Genomic DNA, 18736 nt, shown 5'->3' on the forward strand with positions numbered 1-18736 from the left:
AAAAGCCTCCACCTGAGAAAAGGTTCAATGTTTTAGAGAAAGATATCCATGAATCTATTATGGCTCGCCGTGCAATATAAATCCGGCTTTTTCAGTAGGCTGAGCTCGGTGATCAACATGCCCTCGTGAATCCCTGGTTCCGTACCAGAAACCACCTTTATTTTCCGCTTCCACTGATTAACTTTTGCCAACTCTGCTATTTCCCCGAGAATCAAATCTGGTCTAGGATCGACCCATACGAATCCCATCTTCTCAGCAGACAACGCGAAAACTGAAAGAGGCGTCTCTCGAGGTAAACTGATGCCAAGATAACGCTATATGCATTGACGACCTCGATGGATACCGCACGGTCAAGAGACCAACTTTTGCAAGGTCGGAGAGAAGGGATGAGATTAGGGAGGTGGAAAAGGAGGAAAAGGTGCTGAGAATGAGGTTGAGAGATTTGAGAGGCTGTTCATGGTATGAAAAAAACATCGTCAAATGCAAGTTCAACGCTCAGTTTTTCATAAGAAGAGATGGACCAACCAGTGGCCTACTTACCATATCATCGAGTTTGACTGTTCCCATCAACTTAGACTCTGATCAGCATCAAACTCACTATATACACAACCTCCATAGCTAGTGTTATCACTGGCAATCATAGCGAGAGTATAAATGGTGGCCCGATGGTGGCCAAGCTTGGGAGGCCAAGGAGCCTGTATGTGAGATGGTACGTAGGGAATATCCACCAAGTGATCACTCTTATAGCAAGTGATAAACTCCGCAACATGGAGGCCTGTATCCGATATCGAGATGAGACACTAACAGGACATGAAGCTAGATATAGCATACCACTTTTTATCAAAGATTGCTTCAACTTCATCTGCTTTCCCTCAATTGAGGTAAGTGCTTATAATTACAATCCTGAGCATTGATTGGTCGAGAGATAAATGACCAGCATGAGCGACAATGATAAGCATAGGTAGTATTGTCGTTTGTAGAGAATTTAGACCAAGGTATGAGTTCGATGATATAGCGATCGCTCCGGTCTAGCAGCCCAGAAGCCACGTCAAGAATATCAAGCGCGTCAGTTCGAGTTCAGTGAGTGCTTCAGCTGGGAGGAGAAGATATCTACATAACGTCTTGAAAAGATTCGTTTAACCCGGGCCGGAATCGGACAATCGTCTTTGCTTTCACTCCGCTGTTCTCCCCCTAGAATCCAAAACATCTGTCAAAGCCTTCAAGCTTCAAGCTTCAATTGTCACCACCAAATGGCGATTTGTGAGGACAGACTCGATAATTATTACTCCATTGCTCCTAAATAACGCAACCCCTCATACACATGATTCTAAGCCTCCATTTTCCTTCTCTGTGACAACTTGCCTCCTTCCTCTTTTCCAGTCACGGTGGTACATTCGAACGTGTGCCGCGCAAATGTACATAAGATTAACTTCATTCGATCCAATTTGACAAGATGGATCGGCTCGTGTGTTTGGATACGGAAGAAGAAGAAGAATGTGGAATCAATCGTCACCATTGAAGAAGAAGAAGAATACTTCGAAGGCGAGGATGAGTTGACTACGACGAAGAATATTCTTACTGCCAAGGTGGGTAGAAGAAAGATTCACCTACAACTCCATGATTAATATATAAAGCCCAGGCTGAACTCTGTTCGCAAGTGACCGCGTTCATGGGCGTATTGAAGGATATACTCAGTACTCCTCAGTACTCCTCTACCAGCAGAAACAACTGACTATGTTTATGCTCAGTCTCATGCGTCGTTTTTGCTGTTCATACACCTCATTGCTTGGGTTCACTCATCACCATAATTCTCTCCCCCTCTCGAATAGGTGACCTTTGGTACCGTCTCGATCGACGCTCGAGGCAAACGAATAGCGCTGGATTCAATTTAGCTGAAGAACGATACAGTGAGTTTTCTCATTTCTACTTCAAATTTCCCTTGCCCTTTCCTGGTTCATATGTAATGTTGCCCGTTAAGTTAGGTTGTGTTATGATTTGTGAATGAAACCATTCTTCTTCTATCGGGGAAAAGTAGGGATTGTCGATAACTTTATCGTCAATCACTTGTTCGACGAACACAATCTACTACTGTATGATGGTGTTCCAGCAACTTGATCGTATTTCATCTTGAGTATATAATCATCAAGCTCACGTTTTCAGCTTGCTACGACCATGTAATGTTGCGTCTGTTCTCAATCAGCGTCAATAACGATGAGCTCGCGGCTTATTATTTTCGACATTACAATGGCGAGCATATGCCCCGCCCCCGATGCCTGAACCTGTCCAAAGCCAACGCCGCATACCTACATCAGCCACACAGCCTCGTCACCAAATGGCAAGATGAGCAGTAAATTGTTACGATCGTCGTGGAAGATGTTGAAGGAAGTGCAACGGAGGCATCGAAGACTTCCGCTGATAACGTGAGGATAGGCCCACTTTATATAATCTATCCTATGTTACCACTAACAACGACTAGACTCATTCAGGACAATACGAAGTTTCTCGGAGAGGAGATGTGCTCAATGAGATCTGTCAATGTTTTATGCCTTCTACTGATGACTGTCCAGTAAGTATGGCTTGTTCGCTCACTTTCAAATATATAATCCCTTCCGCTCCCTATAATCTTTCCGGATATTGGTACAGTGATCTACTTTCCCCTTTCTCATTATTTCCGATTCGGCGATGTTCAAATTGCAAGAAGATATGACCAAGTTATCGGCAGCTTGACGAGGAGATACAATACGGAACGCTACTTGCGGCACACAAGCAGGCAAGAACAACAAAGGCAATATTCGGGAGACGGTAAAGAAACAAAAACTATGGAAAGATCTCTATCTAATACCAAACCACTTGTAGTATGAATCGGTATACTGATCATTGATGATCATCCTCGATGTCATTGCGATGCACCCAACCACTCAAGTCCTCTTGCACCTGATCCAACCAGTAGCTGGAAGCTTGAGAACCAAGGCGCATAACTTTGGACCATCCTTTTATTTGAAGCAGGTCTCGGTTACCTTCGGGATCTCCCAACTCGACAAAGTCTTGAGTTCCCCACCAATCTGTCCAGGTTGGGTTCCAAATTGAGAAAAGTCGAACATATTTGTTCATGTCCTTCTCGCTGTATCCAGTCATGCCTGATTGTGTTCTGTTAACAAAGGTGTGCCATTCATGATATCCTTGGATCCTGGCATTCTTTGACTCTTGTCTCTTTCGCCATCTGGCCTCTCTTTCTTGTTTCTGTCGCTCTTGCATCTCCTGAGTGCTTTCTTCTAAAGGCACAAGCATTCCTTTCATCTCATCTATTTGATTAGGCTGCACCAAATCCTCCGAGTCCGTCGTTCTACCTTCCTTGATCCCGGCCTCACGCTGTTCCCTAGATTCGACTTTGTCTAGATAATCTTCTTTATTGAATACCTTCTTAAAATCGGAACGCCGAAAGACTCGAAGACACCACCATTCGCCCACTGCTGCGATAGCCACAACATAGCTTTGACGGTAGAAATTGGGCATCGAGAATAGACAGAGGGCCTAAATCAATCCAAGAGGAACTCAATCCCTGTGTCTGAGAAAGCCAGTCGAAATTTTTTACCTGATGTTCCACTTGTTCCTGAGCATTCTGCATAAACACAACAAGCTCGCTCATGAATTGCTGGATGTCCACACAATTACGACTAACTGGCCTCTTCAGTTCTACCAGTACAGGGATGAAAGACGTAGAGATACGTATAGAATGGTATGGCAGATTGAGGGGACTGATGCTGCTGAGTAGATTCCGGAAGGTTTTATCAGTTCTGAGGCGGATATCCGGCATGAAAACCGCGCGATGGAGTAGGATGCAATAATCTGGGATTACTTCAACGTCACAGCCGGGAACGGTCTTGTCTGGATCTTGGTTGAAATTGAGAAGGTCTGCTTCCGCATAATATAGACGGTATTGGGGAATCGGTTGCAGTCGACCAAGTTGAACTCCACAAAGTTGGACCATGATGAGGGACCAAGTTGCGTGTGTGCTATCCTCTGTCCTTCGTCGATTAAACCTTACTGATGCTACAAATGCCAATGACAAACAAATTCCAATGTCCAGAAGTATGTTCATGTTGATCATGTTGAAAAGTTGAAGGCAATGAGGGCTCCGACGAGGTAATATATAACCTTTCAGCCTAGTTAGTAAGATGTCACCTTAGAGTCATCCTGCGTGTTAATTCTGTGGCAATAAATCTTGTTATTGTTCTGCCAGCCTGAGTGTGGCAACAAATCTTGTTCTTGTTCTGTGAATCTTGCTCTTGTTCTGTGAATCTTGCTCTTGTTCTGTGAATCTTGCTCTTGTTCTGTGAATCTTGCTCTTGTTCTGTGAATCTTGCTCTTGTTCTGTGAATCTTGCTCTTGTTCTGTGAATCTTGCTCTTGTTCTGTGAATCTTGCTCTTGTTCTGTGAATCTTGCTCTTGTTCTGTGAATCTTGCTCTTGTTCTGTGAATCTTGCTCTTGTTCTGTGAATCTTGCTCTTGTTCTGTGAATCTTGCTCTTGTTCTGTGAATCTTGCTCTTGTTCTGTGGCAGCAAATGTTGTTCTTGTTCCGTAAATCTTGTTCTTGTTCTTGTTCACTGTGACTTCAGTTGGAAAAATCTTCTGGTTCATTCAAAACTTCACTTCCATGGTGATGGTCTTGTTTGTATTCATTCATCAACATCTTGTCAAGTTGAAATTCGTTCCTTGTACTGTTTATTACTACGCCTCGCTTGGTATTTTTTCTTTTGTTCCAAATTACGTAAAGGCTTTACATTTTCCACGTGGCATGGCTGTTTAAATATTCGGGGTATTCTAAACTTCAGCTTGAACGTTCTCAATGACCATGTCGAGCGCTAAAACCAAGTGATTATCCTTCTGGTATTATGTCTCAGTACCTCCGTTGATGATTTGACAGGTTTGATGAATTATTTCCTCCTGTTCTGGAGCTAAATTCTCCGCCTCTTATATCCACTATGCCTGTTGAAAATCGCCCGACCCCAAGATATCTTTTGGGTTGGGTTATGCCTGTGGTTGATGCGGCAAACCACTTTGGAAGAGGTGGAGACCAGTATGAGAGGGACCTCCTTGGTTATTTTAACCGCGGTGTTCTATCTCCAAACTGGACTAAGATAACAGAAAATTCACCTATTCTTCAAAAACATCCTCAGTGGGTCATCATACAAACTTGTGGCCCTGCTCCTGACTTTACTGTGAGTGCAGGTATATATGTCCACCAAGAGTAATGCATTGTCCCAAGGATGGTGTTCCTCTAGACGAAGACTTCATGGATTATGTCATAATTCGCATTGCACGCAACAGCCCAAGTAAAGGAATGGCTTTATATGAGGAACACAAGGAAGAAATCATTGAAGCAGCAATGAAAACCATGAACTTTCCTCTGGAGAAGCGAGCTGAACTGAAATGGTACAGACTCTAAGTAGAACTTTTGACTGGTATTAATACTTGCTTGTCATTGCTTTTTGTGTAAAATGTGTTACTGTCCATCCAGATGTTCTCAGGGGCACATTGGATCCATGAACCCAACCAATCATTGTTACTTGGTGGATTCTGAGGCATAGTTGAAGACCTCAGTTCATTGATCAATATGCATACCGCTGGAGAGGCTTTTCATGCAGTAGAAACTATGGAGGTGCACAATGAACAATTTGTACTATTGTGTGATGGAATGGGTGGGTTTGAACTTGATCTTAGCTGGAAAAGACATGAATAGAAATGTAGCAGCTAGCAGAAGGCCACTCACTTCGCGTTCTCATCAACATGCAAAGAACACTGAGCAGTGAGCTTCTTCTTCTTCCAGGTAATCCGTTCAAGGAACGTCCATCCGGCGGCGGCGATATTCCAATTCAAAGTTGGTTCGTAGAGGTTCGTAGTATTTATGTAACAGGGATAGGATAGGATAAACAGGGTGTCCGCAAATATTAAGTTCGAAGCTTGAGAGCTCTGATCAAAACCTATAGGTCTGGACTGTTTGCATCATTCGGACATTCCATGTAGCTGTTGCTCTAACGGTCCAGATACTATTTCGAAATTCGGGCGAGGTTGAAATCATCGCCGATAACCTGAAGTTGTCTGGGTATGTACTCATTTCGATGCCAATACATACTGCGGTGTGAATTTACCTTCAAAACACGGGTCCACTTTGACCAAATCAATCATGTCCACCGCTATACATATACAATCAACTGGCTTCACAGGAAATCTGGTCTCTTCAAGAATTCATTCAAATTCAAACATGAATTCAACTCGATCAATTCGAACGGCAAGAACTTGTATGACCCCTTTCCATGGTATAAAAGTTCACCAGGAATACATCCTATCCCCCATTTTTCAATCCAGAGCTGAGCTCATCTTCTAGGCATCTTATATATATCGGCGGGTCCGATACGAGAGAAGCTGAAGACTCTCAAGTATTGATCATGATTCAATATTCCTTCCTCTTCCTTTCTCTCTTCGTTGCCTCGATTTGTGCCGCACCACCCGGGTACCTTAGCTCAAGGGAGTCTGTCCAGCACCCATTAGTGGATCAATTGGTCACCATTGAGCCGGAATGCAATGCAGCTGAACAGAAATCTATCCGTCGTGCACTTTCGGATGCTTATGAGATTGCAGAAATCGCTCAGCATATCCAGAAAACAGATCCTGCGTTCGTATACTGTTATGAGTGTTCGGATACTCGGCTAAACTATCACAACAGGTTCAGCAATTACTTCGTGAAAGGCGACAAAAAATTCGTCCCAGCCATGTTTGAGTCCTTCTTGAGCGGCGGGGGTTCACACAAGAAGTTCCCTATAACGTGTGTTCACGCTTCGTCTCCAGAAAATCACAAATTTTGTCTCGGTGGCAAGTAAGTAAAACCGACTTGCAATGATACGCAGTGTGGTCGTCTTACTGACTCACTGATTCAGTCTTGCCTTTGTCGAAGCTGATAAGGATGGCGTGGAGAAGATATTTTTATGTCCGCAATTCTTCGGCAATCCAGCGCCTCCTCCAGGTTACGGTACCACTGCATTGACTCTCTCCTCAAAAAAGTTTACTGCACAAGGGTGGTGCACTCCCCCGCCCCATATCCTTGGGCATTACACATCCTTGGGCGCACATACGATATTACATGAGATGACCCATATCACGTTCATTGCCACTCACGCGCTCAATCCGCCACGCCTCCCGTACGTTCATCCGCCCTAATGCTTCATTTACTCAGTCACCAAACCGATTATCTCATCCTAGACATGGATTCCGACTTGTCGTCGACCTCATGGGACAGCCAGACGAGCTTCATCCGGGACATTTCTACAATGATTGGCCTCCTGCTTTGGCTCGGGAACTCAAGCACCGCTGGGATGACTACCAAGCTGCTCAAGCTAAGGAGGATTTCAGTTATAAAATGCCACCTGTTCCGACATCGCGTAACGCAGAGAACTATGCCGATTCCGGCGTTGGTACGTCCATTGTTCTCAATTCTTCAACTACTCTAATAACTGACTGCACATAACGTAAAAAATCTCGATGCCTGCAGAGTACTATTTCGGGAAAAAATGTTCCAACTTCAAGCCAGCAGATATACTCGTCAAAGCGAACTAAAGAGTGCAGGTGTTCTCATAGCTCCTCGGAGCCCTTCGTACATCTGATGACATACTACTGAACCATGGTATTTTTATGACCTACAATCACAGAAAAATCCAGTCCGTACAAGTTTGCATTATGGTATTGGCGTTGAAACTCCTGAGCCATCAAGGGTGCAACAAAACCTTGGTATATCCGTCGATCCTCTTGTCAAATTTCTCATAAGCCTCCACTGCAGCATCGAGGGTTAGATTATGTGATACGACAAATGAAGGTTTAGCACGTCCGGCAATGATGAGGTCTCGCAGGTACCGGTTGTATGCCTGTACCATGAACACACATAAGAGGTAGAACGGAATTGGGAAGGAACACAGACCTTGACATTACACTGCCCGGTTCCAAGACTGAGTCCTTTCTCGAATAATTTGCCTGAACGAGCAGTCGATGAAAAACCTCAGTGGATTTTACACCAAGACTCACCGAAAGGGAACGAAATGTATCCCCTGGAAAGAGTGATTTTTTGTTCTTGAAACGATATAGTCTTGCGATGAATCTGGGGCTTACTTGGCTGCTGCTGAATCGGGTGCCCCAGGATCACTGGGCACATACAGTCCAGGAACTCCAAGTCCACCAGTTGGTCGTACGACCCTGATGAGGGACTCGAGCACCACGTTTGGTTGTTCAGTCTTACCGTCGCTAGTGACCGCCTGGTATCCGACCGCTGTACACGGTTAGCTGTTAGCAACATACATTGGCGTTAAATTGAAGACTCACCATCTACCCCTCGATCGACTTCTTTACTGTAATAAAACACAACATCAAGATTCAACCAGCGCATGAGAGCAGCAGAACTCGCGCTTACCCTCCCCTTAACTTGAGAATTTGTTCCACTGGATCGCTGGCGGAAAAGTCGATTGGGGTGGCACCGATTTCTTTGGCCTTTTGCAGACGTTCCGGCACACGGTCTACAACAAAAATGTCCGAAGCGCCACGGATAATGGCAGAGTACGCTGCCATGAGACCTACAGGACCGGCTCCAAAGACGACAACAGACTCTCCTGGGCGGAAGCCCTGAGCGTCATCCCAAAAACGTGAGTATAAGCTGATCTCGGGAGAGCGAACGTTGCTACTGACGGAGAGCTGTACGCCATGCCATCCCTGTAAGAGGTTCTGAGTGAGGAAATTACAGTGAACAGCAGTAGTCCGCATACCGTCGGGAAGATATCCGCGAGGAGAGCAAAATCCTCTTCATGTTCGGTACCCGGGGGGAGGACTAGAGCATTAAAGTCGGCGAACGGTACACGGACATATTCCTACTCGCAGATATCAGAAATGGAACAAACGGGGGAAATCAGGATACGCGTACAGCCTGGCCTCCTGGGTAAGGACCCATAGCTACATAACTAGCCCAACAATGAAAAGGAGAACGTAAATTTATCCGTCAAGTCAACGTACCCATAAGCGCTGCAAAAGAACTGATAGTAGTAGACTTGCGGACAAAAGATTCAATATTACGCACCCTCCTGCCTACATGGATTTGAAAAGCGGATTTGAAAAAAAGATAAAATGTCACTCACGAATCCTGGATTCACAACGGTACAAAACGCTGACCGGCCCTCCTCACAGTTGATGCATCTCCCGCAAGCAACATTGAACGGCATGACCACTCGATCGCCTTTCTTCAAGAGCTACAAAGAGTCTTCAAGCTCAACATTCGGGTAATCGGAAGACGAAGCACCAATTCAGCTAACCGTAACGCCACCTCCTACTTCCTACGGTTCAATAGTATATCCAAATCAAATTCATATATGTAGATTGAATCACGAACATCAACAATGCCCATACTATGAACACAGACCAATCAGTATCTATAAAAATGAACAAATCGTGAGCGTACTTTTCATGCCCGAACACTATGTGCCGGAGACCAACCAATAAGTACCGGAGAATGACGTTTGATGCATCACGCGCATCAATTCAAGAGCATGGAATATTGAACGAAATCTGCCGTCATAGAATCGACCGGGTTCAACGTAGATATTCTTCGCCCGTTCTTCGCAAACAATGACATTCAGGCTTGTGTGGTACTCGCTGGGTTCATTCAAGCATCGGGGGGTCTCTACGGTGACGATTCATGAAGTTTGAACTAATTTCCAAAAGAGGTAATCAGATTTTTGAGGTTCCGACACGCAGATTCTTTCTCTTTCACCTTCGTGACCGATCCCTTTGACGCGTGTTATGATTACGCTCCTGTTATTCTGGAGAACAATAACCGCTTGGTGTCCAGCCACTGTGGTTTAACGATCCAAGCGCATATTTAAGTTACACGGTGAACTAATTTCTCCCCAAACGTCTCAAATTTCACTAACCACCGATGTTTCTCCTCGTAAGAAAGCCTTTCCACGTTTACGAAGTACGTGAAATACTCTGCTCTACACCCACATCTAGACAACTCACTTGCCTTGTCTATCAAGTCTGGACAGGACACAGAACACCTTTTCCATGAATTTCTTCGTGACCCGAGTCACCGACAACTAATCGACCAATGGATTCGTTTGGCCTATTGGGCAGGTCCAAAATCTACTTTTTCTCGCGCATTCTACAGTCTATGGCGAACAGATCCGGATAGGAAGAAACTTTACGGCTGCGTGGATCATCTTGCTGAAATGGAGACCGCAATGACTTTGCGCGACATGGCACTCGTGTTAGATATTGGGACGGATTTATTGAACCTGGATGATCCAGGGGAGCCGAAGAAAGAGTTAACGAATGAGAAAGAGAAGGAAGTGGAGAGTTGCAAGTTCGAATATTCGGAATCTCTTGAATCTCTTGAACCTTTTCCATCTGTCCAATCTCTGGAATCTCAATGGCCTCTGACTTGCCGTTCGGTTGCATTGACTCTTACTGAACCTCAAGTAACGTTTCGACCTCTTCCTGAAGTAGTCACACCGGTATCATTCAAGACAATGAAATCGCCGTTCGCCTACCTTGAGTGGCACAAGGAGATCGATAAACGACTAGCAAACGGGGAAGCAAGTTCAGCTTTTCGCTCGCCACATTCTGGAGATCTCGGCGAAGGTCACTGCAATGATAGCTCCGTTGGGGAAGAATCGATGAAGACAACCGTTGTTAACAGAGCGGAAGGTATTGCTACCGAGGTATGCATCCCCAATTGCTATTGCTTCCCGATCTTACTCTTTGGTGTATCCAGTCGCAATCCGGAACGCATCCTACTCCTAGTAAGGATACTGAGTTGGCGGTCCAAGTTGAAACAGCTAGTAGCGAAGTAAGTGTTATGTTGAAGATTGGAAATCTCGGCAGGATTTAGAATCTTTCCAGATCGACTCACTTGGCAGGTGCTTCGTCGAGTCTGGCGTCGAATCTTTCAATCTTTCTGCTACTCTTCAGACAGTGATCTAAATCTATATTCAAACTCCATCTAATTCCATCCTCCTTCCAATAGGAAAGCCCAAAGATTCACAATCCCCCGTCTGGAGGTCATTCAGAGGAGATCGAGAATAGAGTGAAGGTATGAATGAATACTACTGTATGTCGTTGATAAAATATTTACTTCGTGTGTAGACTCCTGTGGTGCATCCACTTAGCAGTCCCAAGAGTGCAAGGGCGAAAGAGAAACAAAAGTTTTCGAACTTAACCAATCAGCATAACCAGTCTATCCATGTTTCAGAGTCTATGGGTCCACCACCTCCCGATATCGCTTCTCGGGACAACAAGAGAACACTTACTATCCGAATTCCTCCTCAGTCTGAATTTGTTGGCTCGCCGTCATCTGATTTTTACCATGATGAGCGGCTTTCATCGCCTCTTACTCCCTTACTTCCAGGATCTTCTCCTGGTGCTCCCCCGGGTCCCATTAGCACTGCTTTGGTGGGTGACTCACTGATTCATCGTCGCTCTGCGAGGATCGCCGAAAGACATCTAGGTGAAACGGTGGCCGGTCCTTCTAGCAGACGCGGATAACAAGTACTTACTTTCACCGTGGCTTGTTCAGGATAGAATCTTGTATATGTATCGTTGTATGTCTCTAGAATACTGGCAATTACTTCTTTTTGATTGGTAGAACAGACGATAAGAGCAGCTTTGCCCGAATAGGATCCGATGGGAATTCCGAAAAGTCCAGAGTCCAGAACGCTCGGCCCGTTGAAAAGCGTGGACATGAACATTCACTGAGGTTGCCAGACAGTGTCTTCTCCCGCCCAAACTCTGGCATCGTTGTCAAGGACTATCATCACGAAATTCGCGAGCTCGACCGCTATACACGTATCTCTGCGAAATTCACGAAGAAACTCCATTGAAGCCATGTCAGAAGGCATCGCAATGGCTCCTGCGCCAGTCGTGGCGCCAATTGCACCCAAGGAACATGAGGACGGTTCGAGGATAGAACCACCAGAGGATGTCACCGAGGAGCCGGCTCCAATAACAGAGCAAGAAGTGGGAGAATACAGAGAGCAGGATCGATATCTGCCTGTATGTTGCTATTATTATGGTTTTTTTTGAATTCCGCTGACAAACCCGTCTTGTAGATCGCCAATGTCTCTCGGATAATGAAGTCATCTGTACCTCCAACTGCAAAAATTGCAAAAGACGCGAAAGAATGCGTGCAAGAGTACGCGAATTCTTCTTCATTCTTTACATCGCAAGTTTTGTACAACTTTTTTCCCTCTCTCAGATGCGTCTCGGAATTCATTTCGTTCATAACATCTGAAGCCGCGGAGAAATGCCAGCTCGAAAAACGCAAGACAATAGGTGGTGAAGATATACTATACGCCATGGGATCATTAGGCTTTGATAACTACGCGGAATGCCTGAAAGTTCATCTAGCCAAGTTACGCGCTGTGAGTTCTCATGTTAGTCTGGCATTGATTATCTTCAACAGCACCATTTTCCTTAGCATCAACATGGAAATGTTGCAGTAGCTGGAGGCAGCGGACGCGGCACCGATAGGATAGACGAAGAATGAAGGAGACTTATGGGATTGTTACGTCAGGCTCTGGAAAACCCTGCTCGTTTGTTTTCAACAATCCGCGTTGAAATTCTTCATCGGGTGATTCATAGAGGTGCTCCTAGGGGAGGTGCTCCTAGGGTGTATCTATTACAGTATCTGTGCGTTCTTTGTTCGATGAAACCAATATCACTGACGATTCTCTCCTTCTCAGATTCGCTTTGTTCCAACTCTGTATCCTTCGTTGTTCTCGTACTGTATATGTTATTTGCTTTCCTTATTCGTCTGACAATATCAGTAGCCGCTTTCTCTGACCTCCAATCAAGTGAACGGCGTTATTCAGGCGCTGATCATTTACGACGCTCTATACGATTTAATACACGCCCAGCGGCGAACGTTGCCCGTGTATCGTTGAACGAATATCACAAGCCTAATTGTGTTGTTGAATACTTCTTCACAGAAACTCAGATCACCGAAGTCTTCGTCTTTGTAGGTGTATGCGCTTGACGTTCAACAATTGAAACTTGCAGGCACGATCTGCGGCTTGTCCAGGGTGTGTTCAACGATTGACCGCGTACGTATATAAAAGGTTGAGATTTCTTGAAGGCTACATACACATCTTTCTCCCCGTTCTTTACTTTTCAGTCTCAATTTACCACTCATTTCTCTTTCTCTTTAAGTATGAGAAGCCTCTTCTTCGGTCTCGTAATGCTCAGTATGTCTCTTTGTTTAACCAGTTGGTTTTGGTGAATTGCTCACACCTTCCTCCTTTTGCCAGGTTTCGCCACAGTGATTGATGCCCAGTCTGCAATCGGGGCTACAGAAGTAGGCACAAGCACTGCTTTTGTTACCGCTTCAGCCGTATCCGACTCGCCTCAAGCCCTCCCTTCGTCAACCATCACGGCTAATCCGAACGTTGTCACGTTCTATCTACCCTCACCAACTTCCCAAGTCGGAATTCCTTTCACCAGCATTGTGTCGGTCAGCCTCGTTGGCTCTGGAGTTTCTGGAGGGGTCACCTACACGACGTACGTCGAAGAGCGCGTGGTGGAGATCCCGGCTGCGACGATGACTACCCTGGTCGATAGTACTCCGGTAGACACTGCTCTAGCTTCTGGGTCCACTACTACAATAACCGGTCTGTATTCACGGTCTAGCGGTTTTGCATGTACTAAATTCAATTTCAGGTACAATGGTATCCAATGGACAAAGCTGGACGTTTACAGCTCCCGACTTTGGCAATTTTGTAGAGAACTGTACCATATCCCCGCAAACCGACGCGATACTACAAATGTCACCTTTGCTCGAGTGTTCGTATAACTCGACCAACGGCTTTGGGGGATCAATAGGGAGTGGCTTGGCGGAGTATACTCTTATTCTTGATTCTTCGAATGCTGTTCCATCTTCAACCGGGAGCCTAAGTCATGGATCGGATTCCGGGAGCGAAACTTCTCTCGGTTCTGATTCTGGCTCTTCAGTGACTTCGACTGCCACTGGATCGGCATCTGATAAGAGCGTCAATGGTTCGGGAAAGAAGTGGGGTAGTGAGATTTCTGTGGCAGGAGCGGTAGTTGCCCTCTGGGAAATATCGTATTTGTTTTGAAAATTTCAGCTGTACCATTCACTATGGCATGGGTCAAATAAAGCGCTTGCCATCGTCTCAATGGACAAGAATATACAGGTTTTATGGGTCGGTGCGATCTGGTACTCATTCAAACGTTCCCCTTGTCCTACAAGATTACATAGTAGCACACAAAATGGACCCACATTTGATGGCACTGACATGGCGGCTGATCCCGGGTTCAACTTGCTCATCAACGTTCAACGCACATCTTCAAATTTCGAGGATCAAGATGCCAGATGCAGATGATATCTCTTCGATCCGACAAGACACTCTACGAGCAGAGATTGCCCGTCTACGAGGAAAGCCAGTTACAGATATGGAGAAAATGAGATTGTACAAGGTTAGCATAATGGAGCTTACTATTTCCAGTTAGACGTCTCACAGTCTCAGTAGGTCTTTGACGTGGTTCTCGACGGGGGAGAACGTGTCATTGCCCGCTGTGAACGGGCTGGTTCTGATCAAGAGGATGCCAGCGAGGCTCAACGTAGAATTCACAAGCACGCTGCCGTCTTAGATGCCTTGCGGAAGACCTACCGCATCCCTGTTCCACTTATCTATCATATCGAGCCAAATCCAGAGGTAATTGGTGCTCCCTGGATCCTAATGGAGCGCATTCCTGGTGGCGAGCTTCATTATGTCGTCAGCCGCTGGGACAAGGCCGTCAGGGAAGATAACATGGCATGTCAGCATTTTCAGCGCGTATGATCTCTTATATAATGACCTGGTTTAGAATATCGTTATTGCCCAGCATGCAGCCATCTATTCACGCATCTTTGACACTCTTATACCTGCGCCGCTTTCCTCGATGTTTGCCGAAGAACTTCAACACGGTCACATTGACCCCATGCCTACTGCGTTTGACATCAAGCTCCATTATGAGTCTTTCACCAGTGATCCTGACATTCTTCGTGCTCGCGCATATCGGCAAGAGACAGCTACCTTCATTGCGCATCGCTTCTGGGCAGTCATGCATGATGCAGAGTATTGTGCTGAAGCTGAAGGACATCCTGACTCGGAGCTTCCTGTTCTTCACAAGCTCAAGGCTCTTGTTCCTGCTCTCATCCCCTCGGTTCAAAAATATCTCGAACTGGATAATAATGGGCAAAGTCTTCTTGGTTCCAAAAAGCTACACCACTACGATCCGTCAGTTTCTAACATTATGGTTGATCCTGCCACTGCTAATATCATTGGCATTATCGATTGGGAGTTCACGACGGTTGCTCCTGCTCTGCTCTCAGCATCATATCCTGAGTGGATAAGGTATGATGGACAGCAGAGTCCTACAAGTCATTGGTCTAGCCATCTTCTTCAACTTTCTCCTGACAAGTTTGAGTATCGGAAGTGGCGGGAGACGTATGAGGATGTAAGTCGCATTTGGTGTAATCTTCTGCCTCCTTCAATGCCTGAGTTTGCCATTCACAGAATGTTGGTCAAATATCTCCGAATTATCTCAAAGCCATGCGTGCTGGCAGAGAATTACAGGAACTTGTCGACTGGGCTAGGTTTGCGATAACTGGTTGGCCTCTGAATGAGCGTATGGCTTTTCTTGATAGCTGGGCCAATAGCAAGGCTATGAATTTTGGGGTGGATGTAGAGTCTGTCCCTGTTCTCCGGAAGAAAGATTGGATGTGCATTTCCATCCAAGCTGAAAATTAGAATCTAGTGCAGCGACGACACGATACACATGGCAGCACTGTGACGAAAGGCCTACTTAATCATGTAATTTGGAAAAGAGTGTCCATTTGAGGGTCAACATCCGTTAACATCCCGTTGCAACTCGCTGCAGCCCTTTGCAATTTGGCACGACTGAGAACTCGTGTCCAGAAGCATGCAGGGGTCGTGGTCCAGATGAATGTCACTTTTCGCCCCTTACATATGTACCATTTCGCCCTGTCCTTACCAGGTCCTTACGAAGCTTTACGAAGTTACCGAAATGTGGAAAATGGACCCACAATTGATGGCACGAATTCCGATTTCAGTTTTTCATCTTGTTCACCATCGTTCATCTCAAAATGCCCTATGATATTACTTCGATCCGTCAAGATGCTCTCCGTTCAGAGATTTCTCGTCTCCGAGGAAAGCCAGTCACCGAAATGGAGCAAGTAAGAGTATACAAGGTTAGCCCACTAGAGCTTACTATTTTCAGCTCGACTTATAACATTCTTAGTTGGTCTTTGACGTAGTTCTCGAAGGTGGAGAGCGCATGATTGCTCGTTGTGAACGGGCTGGACCTGATCAAGAGGATCCTCGCGAGGTTCAGCGTAGATTGCACAAGCACGCCACCGTTCTGGATACTTTGCAGAAAGCCTACGACATTCCTGTTCCACTTGTCTATCATATCGAACCTGATCCAAAGGTTATAGGCGCTCCTTGGATTTTAATGGATCGTATTCCTGGTGGCATGCTTCATTATGTCGTTAGCCGCTGGGACAAGGCCGTCAAGGAAGACAATATGGTATATCAGCATTTTCAACGCGTATGATCTTTGATATAACGACCTGATTTAGAAAGTCATTCTTGCCCAGCATGCGACCGTCTACGCTTGTATTTTTGACACTATCATGCCTGAGCCGCTTTCCTCAATGTTGGCCGAGGAACGTCAATACGACCATATTGATCCCATGCCTACTGCCTTTGACATCAAGCTCCATTACGAGTCTTTCACCGATGATCCTGACCTTCTCCGTGCGCGCGCATATCGACAAGAGACAGCTACTTTCATCGCGCATCGCTTCTGGAAACTTATGCATGATGGGGAGCATAGTGCCGAAGTTGATGGACATCCCGAGCTTCCTGTCCTCCACAAACTTAAGGCTCTCGTTCCTGCATTTATCCCTTCGGTTGAGGCATACCTTGAATTAAATGATAATGGGCAAAGCCTCCTTGGTTCGAAAAAGCTACACCACTACGATCCATCAGTCTCCAACATTATGGTTGATCCTGACACTGCTAAAATCACCGGCATTATTGACTGGGAATTCACGGTGGCTGTTCCTGCTCTGCTCTCTGCAGCATATCCTGAATGGATAAGGTATGATGGACAGCAGAGTCCTACAAGTCATTGGTCTAGTCACCTCCTTCAACTTTCCCCTGATAAGTTTGAGTATGGGATGTGGCGGGATATGTATGAGGAGGCGAGTATAATCTTCAATATCGTATTTTATTTCTTGTTTCATCTTATCATCTGCAGGATGTCGGCAAAATATCCATGAATTACCTCAAAGCTCTGCGTGCTGGCAGAGAATTACAAGAACTCGTCGACTGGTGTAGATTTGCTGTTTATGGTCTACCTCTGGATGAGCGCATGGCTTTTCTGGATAGTTGGGTCAATAGCAAGGCTACCAAGTTTGGGGTGGATGTAGAGTCTGTACCCATTCGTCAAAAGAAAGATTGGATGTGATATATCAATTTTGTTTGTCCGAGTGGTGTTAAATTAATGTTGCTAATGCTCTAAATAGATAGATACTCTTTTTCTAATCTGTCGTCCACATACGAGGCCAGAATAACATCGATGTCTCTCTTGGATTAACATAACATATCCTTCCGCAGTGTGAAGTAGATCAAGTAATCACCAACTGTTTGTTGCGCAACGTTGCCACTATGTGTGTTAGGATTCAGAGAATTAGGAAGCCGACGAATTATCTGTAAACTTGCTTATTCCTTCAATGCACTCACCGGGATGGATGATAACGTCGAGCATTCGTGAAAGATCAAGCGGGATTTGAGTAAGTTGGAGCGGGAGAGGTTGTGAACTTGAAAGTAAGGCATTTACGATTTTCGTAGGCTGACACGAAAGGTGCACATACACCATTTTGAGTTGTTGCTAGATTTCACGTTTTCTCATTGAGCTACTACTGCGCAGATCTCCGAAAAAACGGCACAGGCCTACAATGCCATCTGGTGAGAGACGTGTTGGTTGATGCCCGAAGCTTGTTATCCTACATGGAAAACATTTGCGTTAATCGCATCAAGCAAAGCAGACAGAACCAGCAGCTTACGTGTCTTCGCAATATGCTTCTTCCCTGTTGCATACGATTCAACACTTCCCTCAAAGTGCATAGAACTTTGAATCTCAAGCATTCCATCGCATGGTTTCTCTTCAGGGCATTCCGCGATATTGCCCTTCAGCTTGAAATGCACCGGGGAAGCCTTGGACCCAGCACCTTTCTCAACCCCTTCTTGGTATATGCTGTTGGTAAATCGAATCGAGATAGTCTTTCCATCCTTAACACCCCAATCCTCAAGTGCCTGATGGGAGAGGACCTTCATTCGCCAAGAATGAGAGACTGGAACTCCTTTTGTCCCATCTCCGACCGTGATCGTAAGACCAGGCTTAGAGTTACTTTGTGAGGATGAGCCTTCACCAATCTATAGCAAGAAAAGATGAATCAGTGGTATTTTACACTCTGAAAAAAACATGATTTGAATAGACGCACAGGTGCTGCAGAAATAGCGGTGGTAGCGACAAGGCATAACAGAAGGTAGGTCCAGCCAGCGTTGAGACGCATCGTAACTTATGTGACTCGTGAGAGGATTCTGAATAGCTTCAAGAAAA

At 45.5% G+C, this 18736-nt stretch overlaps 10 protein-coding genes across 10 annotated transcripts; 7 read left to right on the forward strand and 3 right to left on the reverse strand.

Moving 5' to 3' along the window:
• Positions 1-810: 810 nt before the first annotated feature.
• C8R40DRAFT_1263493 (uncharacterized protein) lies at positions 811-2115 on the forward strand (the record flags this gene model as incomplete). The annotated part of the gene is made up of 7 exons (XM_046233865.1): positions 811-881; positions 1016-1080; positions 1131-1260; positions 1333-1586; positions 1640-1694; positions 1749-1907; positions 2036-2115. Exons 3-7 carry the CDS (start codon positions 1251-1253, stop codon positions 2113-2115), a joined length of 558 nt encoding a protein of 185 aa, XP_046089207.1. The 5' UTR covers positions 811-881; positions 1016-1080; positions 1131-1250.
• A 759-nt stretch (positions 2116-2874) lies between these two features.
• Positions 2875-4108, reverse strand: C8R40DRAFT_1067171 (uncharacterized protein; the record flags this gene model as incomplete). The annotated part of the gene is made up of 2 exons (XM_046225873.1): positions 2875-3531; positions 3593-4108. The coding sequence occupies 2 exons, from the start codon at positions 4106-4108 to the stop codon at positions 2875-2877; spliced, it is 1173 nt and encodes a 390-aa protein (XP_046089208.1).
• Positions 4109-4673: 565 nt separating this feature from the next.
• C8R40DRAFT_1235261 (uncharacterized protein) lies at positions 4674-5469 on the forward strand. The gene is made up of 3 exons (XM_046233380.1): positions 4674-4873; positions 4926-5177; positions 5231-5469. The coding sequence occupies exons 1-3, from the start codon at positions 4848-4850 to the stop codon at positions 5445-5447; spliced, it is 495 nt and encodes a 164-aa protein (XP_046089209.1). The 5' UTR covers positions 4674-4847; the 3' UTR covers positions 5448-5469.
• Positions 5470-6447: 978 nt separating this feature from the next.
• C8R40DRAFT_1167515 (uncharacterized protein) lies at positions 6448-7612 on the forward strand (the record flags this gene model as incomplete). The annotated part of the gene is made up of 5 exons (XM_046231027.1): positions 6448-6674; positions 6726-6875; positions 6937-7197; positions 7259-7470; positions 7548-7612. The coding sequence occupies 5 exons, from the start codon at positions 6448-6450 to the stop codon at positions 7610-7612; spliced, it is 915 nt and encodes a 304-aa protein (XP_046089210.1).
• A 149-nt stretch (positions 7613-7761) lies between these two features.
• On the reverse strand, positions 7762-9437 carry C8R40DRAFT_1167516 (uncharacterized protein; the record flags this gene model as incomplete). Its single annotated transcript, XM_046231028.1, has 13 exons — positions 7762-7917; positions 7971-8023; positions 8075-8097; positions 8159-8315; positions 8369-8394; positions 8457-8752; positions 8806-8907; positions 8961-8997; positions 9050-9058; positions 9114-9121; positions 9172-9282; positions 9346-9366; positions 9423-9437. The coding sequence occupies 13 exons, from the start codon at positions 9435-9437 to the stop codon at positions 7762-7764; spliced, it is 1014 nt and encodes a 337-aa protein (XP_046089211.1).
• Positions 9438-11932: 2495 nt separating this feature from the next.
• C8R40DRAFT_1038817 (histone-fold-containing protein) lies at positions 11933-12531 on the forward strand (the record flags this gene model as incomplete). The annotated part of the gene is made up of 3 exons (XM_046223780.1): positions 11933-12082; positions 12139-12221; positions 12285-12531. The coding sequence occupies 3 exons, from the start codon at positions 11933-11935 to the stop codon at positions 12529-12531; spliced, it is 480 nt and encodes a 159-aa protein (XP_046089212.1).
• A 707-nt stretch (positions 12532-13238) lies between these two features.
• Positions 13239-14160, forward strand: C8R40DRAFT_1167518 (uncharacterized protein; the record flags this gene model as incomplete). The annotated part of the gene is made up of 3 exons (XM_046231029.1): positions 13239-13272; positions 13336-13695; positions 13745-14160. The coding sequence occupies 3 exons, from the start codon at positions 13239-13241 to the stop codon at positions 14158-14160; spliced, it is 810 nt and encodes a 269-aa protein (XP_046089213.1).
• A 250-nt stretch (positions 14161-14410) lies between these two features.
• Positions 14411-15837, forward strand: C8R40DRAFT_1167519 (uncharacterized protein; the record flags this gene model as incomplete). Its single annotated transcript, XM_046231030.1, has 4 exons — positions 14411-14521; positions 14575-14841; positions 14912-15544; positions 15604-15837. 4 exons carry the CDS (start codon positions 14411-14413, stop codon positions 15835-15837), a joined length of 1245 nt encoding a protein of 414 aa, XP_046089214.1.
• Positions 15838-15944: 107 nt separating this feature from the next.
• On the forward strand, positions 15945-17692 carry C8R40DRAFT_826464 (uncharacterized protein). The gene is made up of 4 exons (XM_046236350.1): positions 15945-16298; positions 16349-16636; positions 16689-17315; positions 17372-17692. The coding sequence occupies exons 1-4, from the start codon at positions 16194-16196 to the stop codon at positions 17579-17581; spliced, it is 1230 nt and encodes a 409-aa protein (XP_046089215.1). The 5' UTR covers positions 15945-16193; the 3' UTR covers positions 17582-17692.
• Positions 17693-18114: 422 nt separating this feature from the next.
• Positions 18115-18689, reverse strand: C8R40DRAFT_1067176 (uncharacterized protein; the record flags this gene model as incomplete). The annotated part of the gene is made up of 3 exons (XM_046225874.1): positions 18115-18119; positions 18180-18549; positions 18618-18689. 3 exons carry the CDS (start codon positions 18687-18689, stop codon positions 18115-18117), a joined length of 447 nt encoding a protein of 148 aa, XP_046089216.1.
• Positions 18690-18736: the final 47 nt, after the last annotated feature.

Source organism: Lentinula edodes, assembly GCF_021015755.1.
Source record: "Lentinula edodes strain Le(Bin) 0899 ss11 chromosome Unknown C8R40scaffold_7, whole genome shotgun sequence".
Taxonomy (NCBI): Eukaryota; Fungi; Basidiomycota; class Agaricomycetes; order Agaricales; family Omphalotaceae; genus Lentinula; species Lentinula edodes.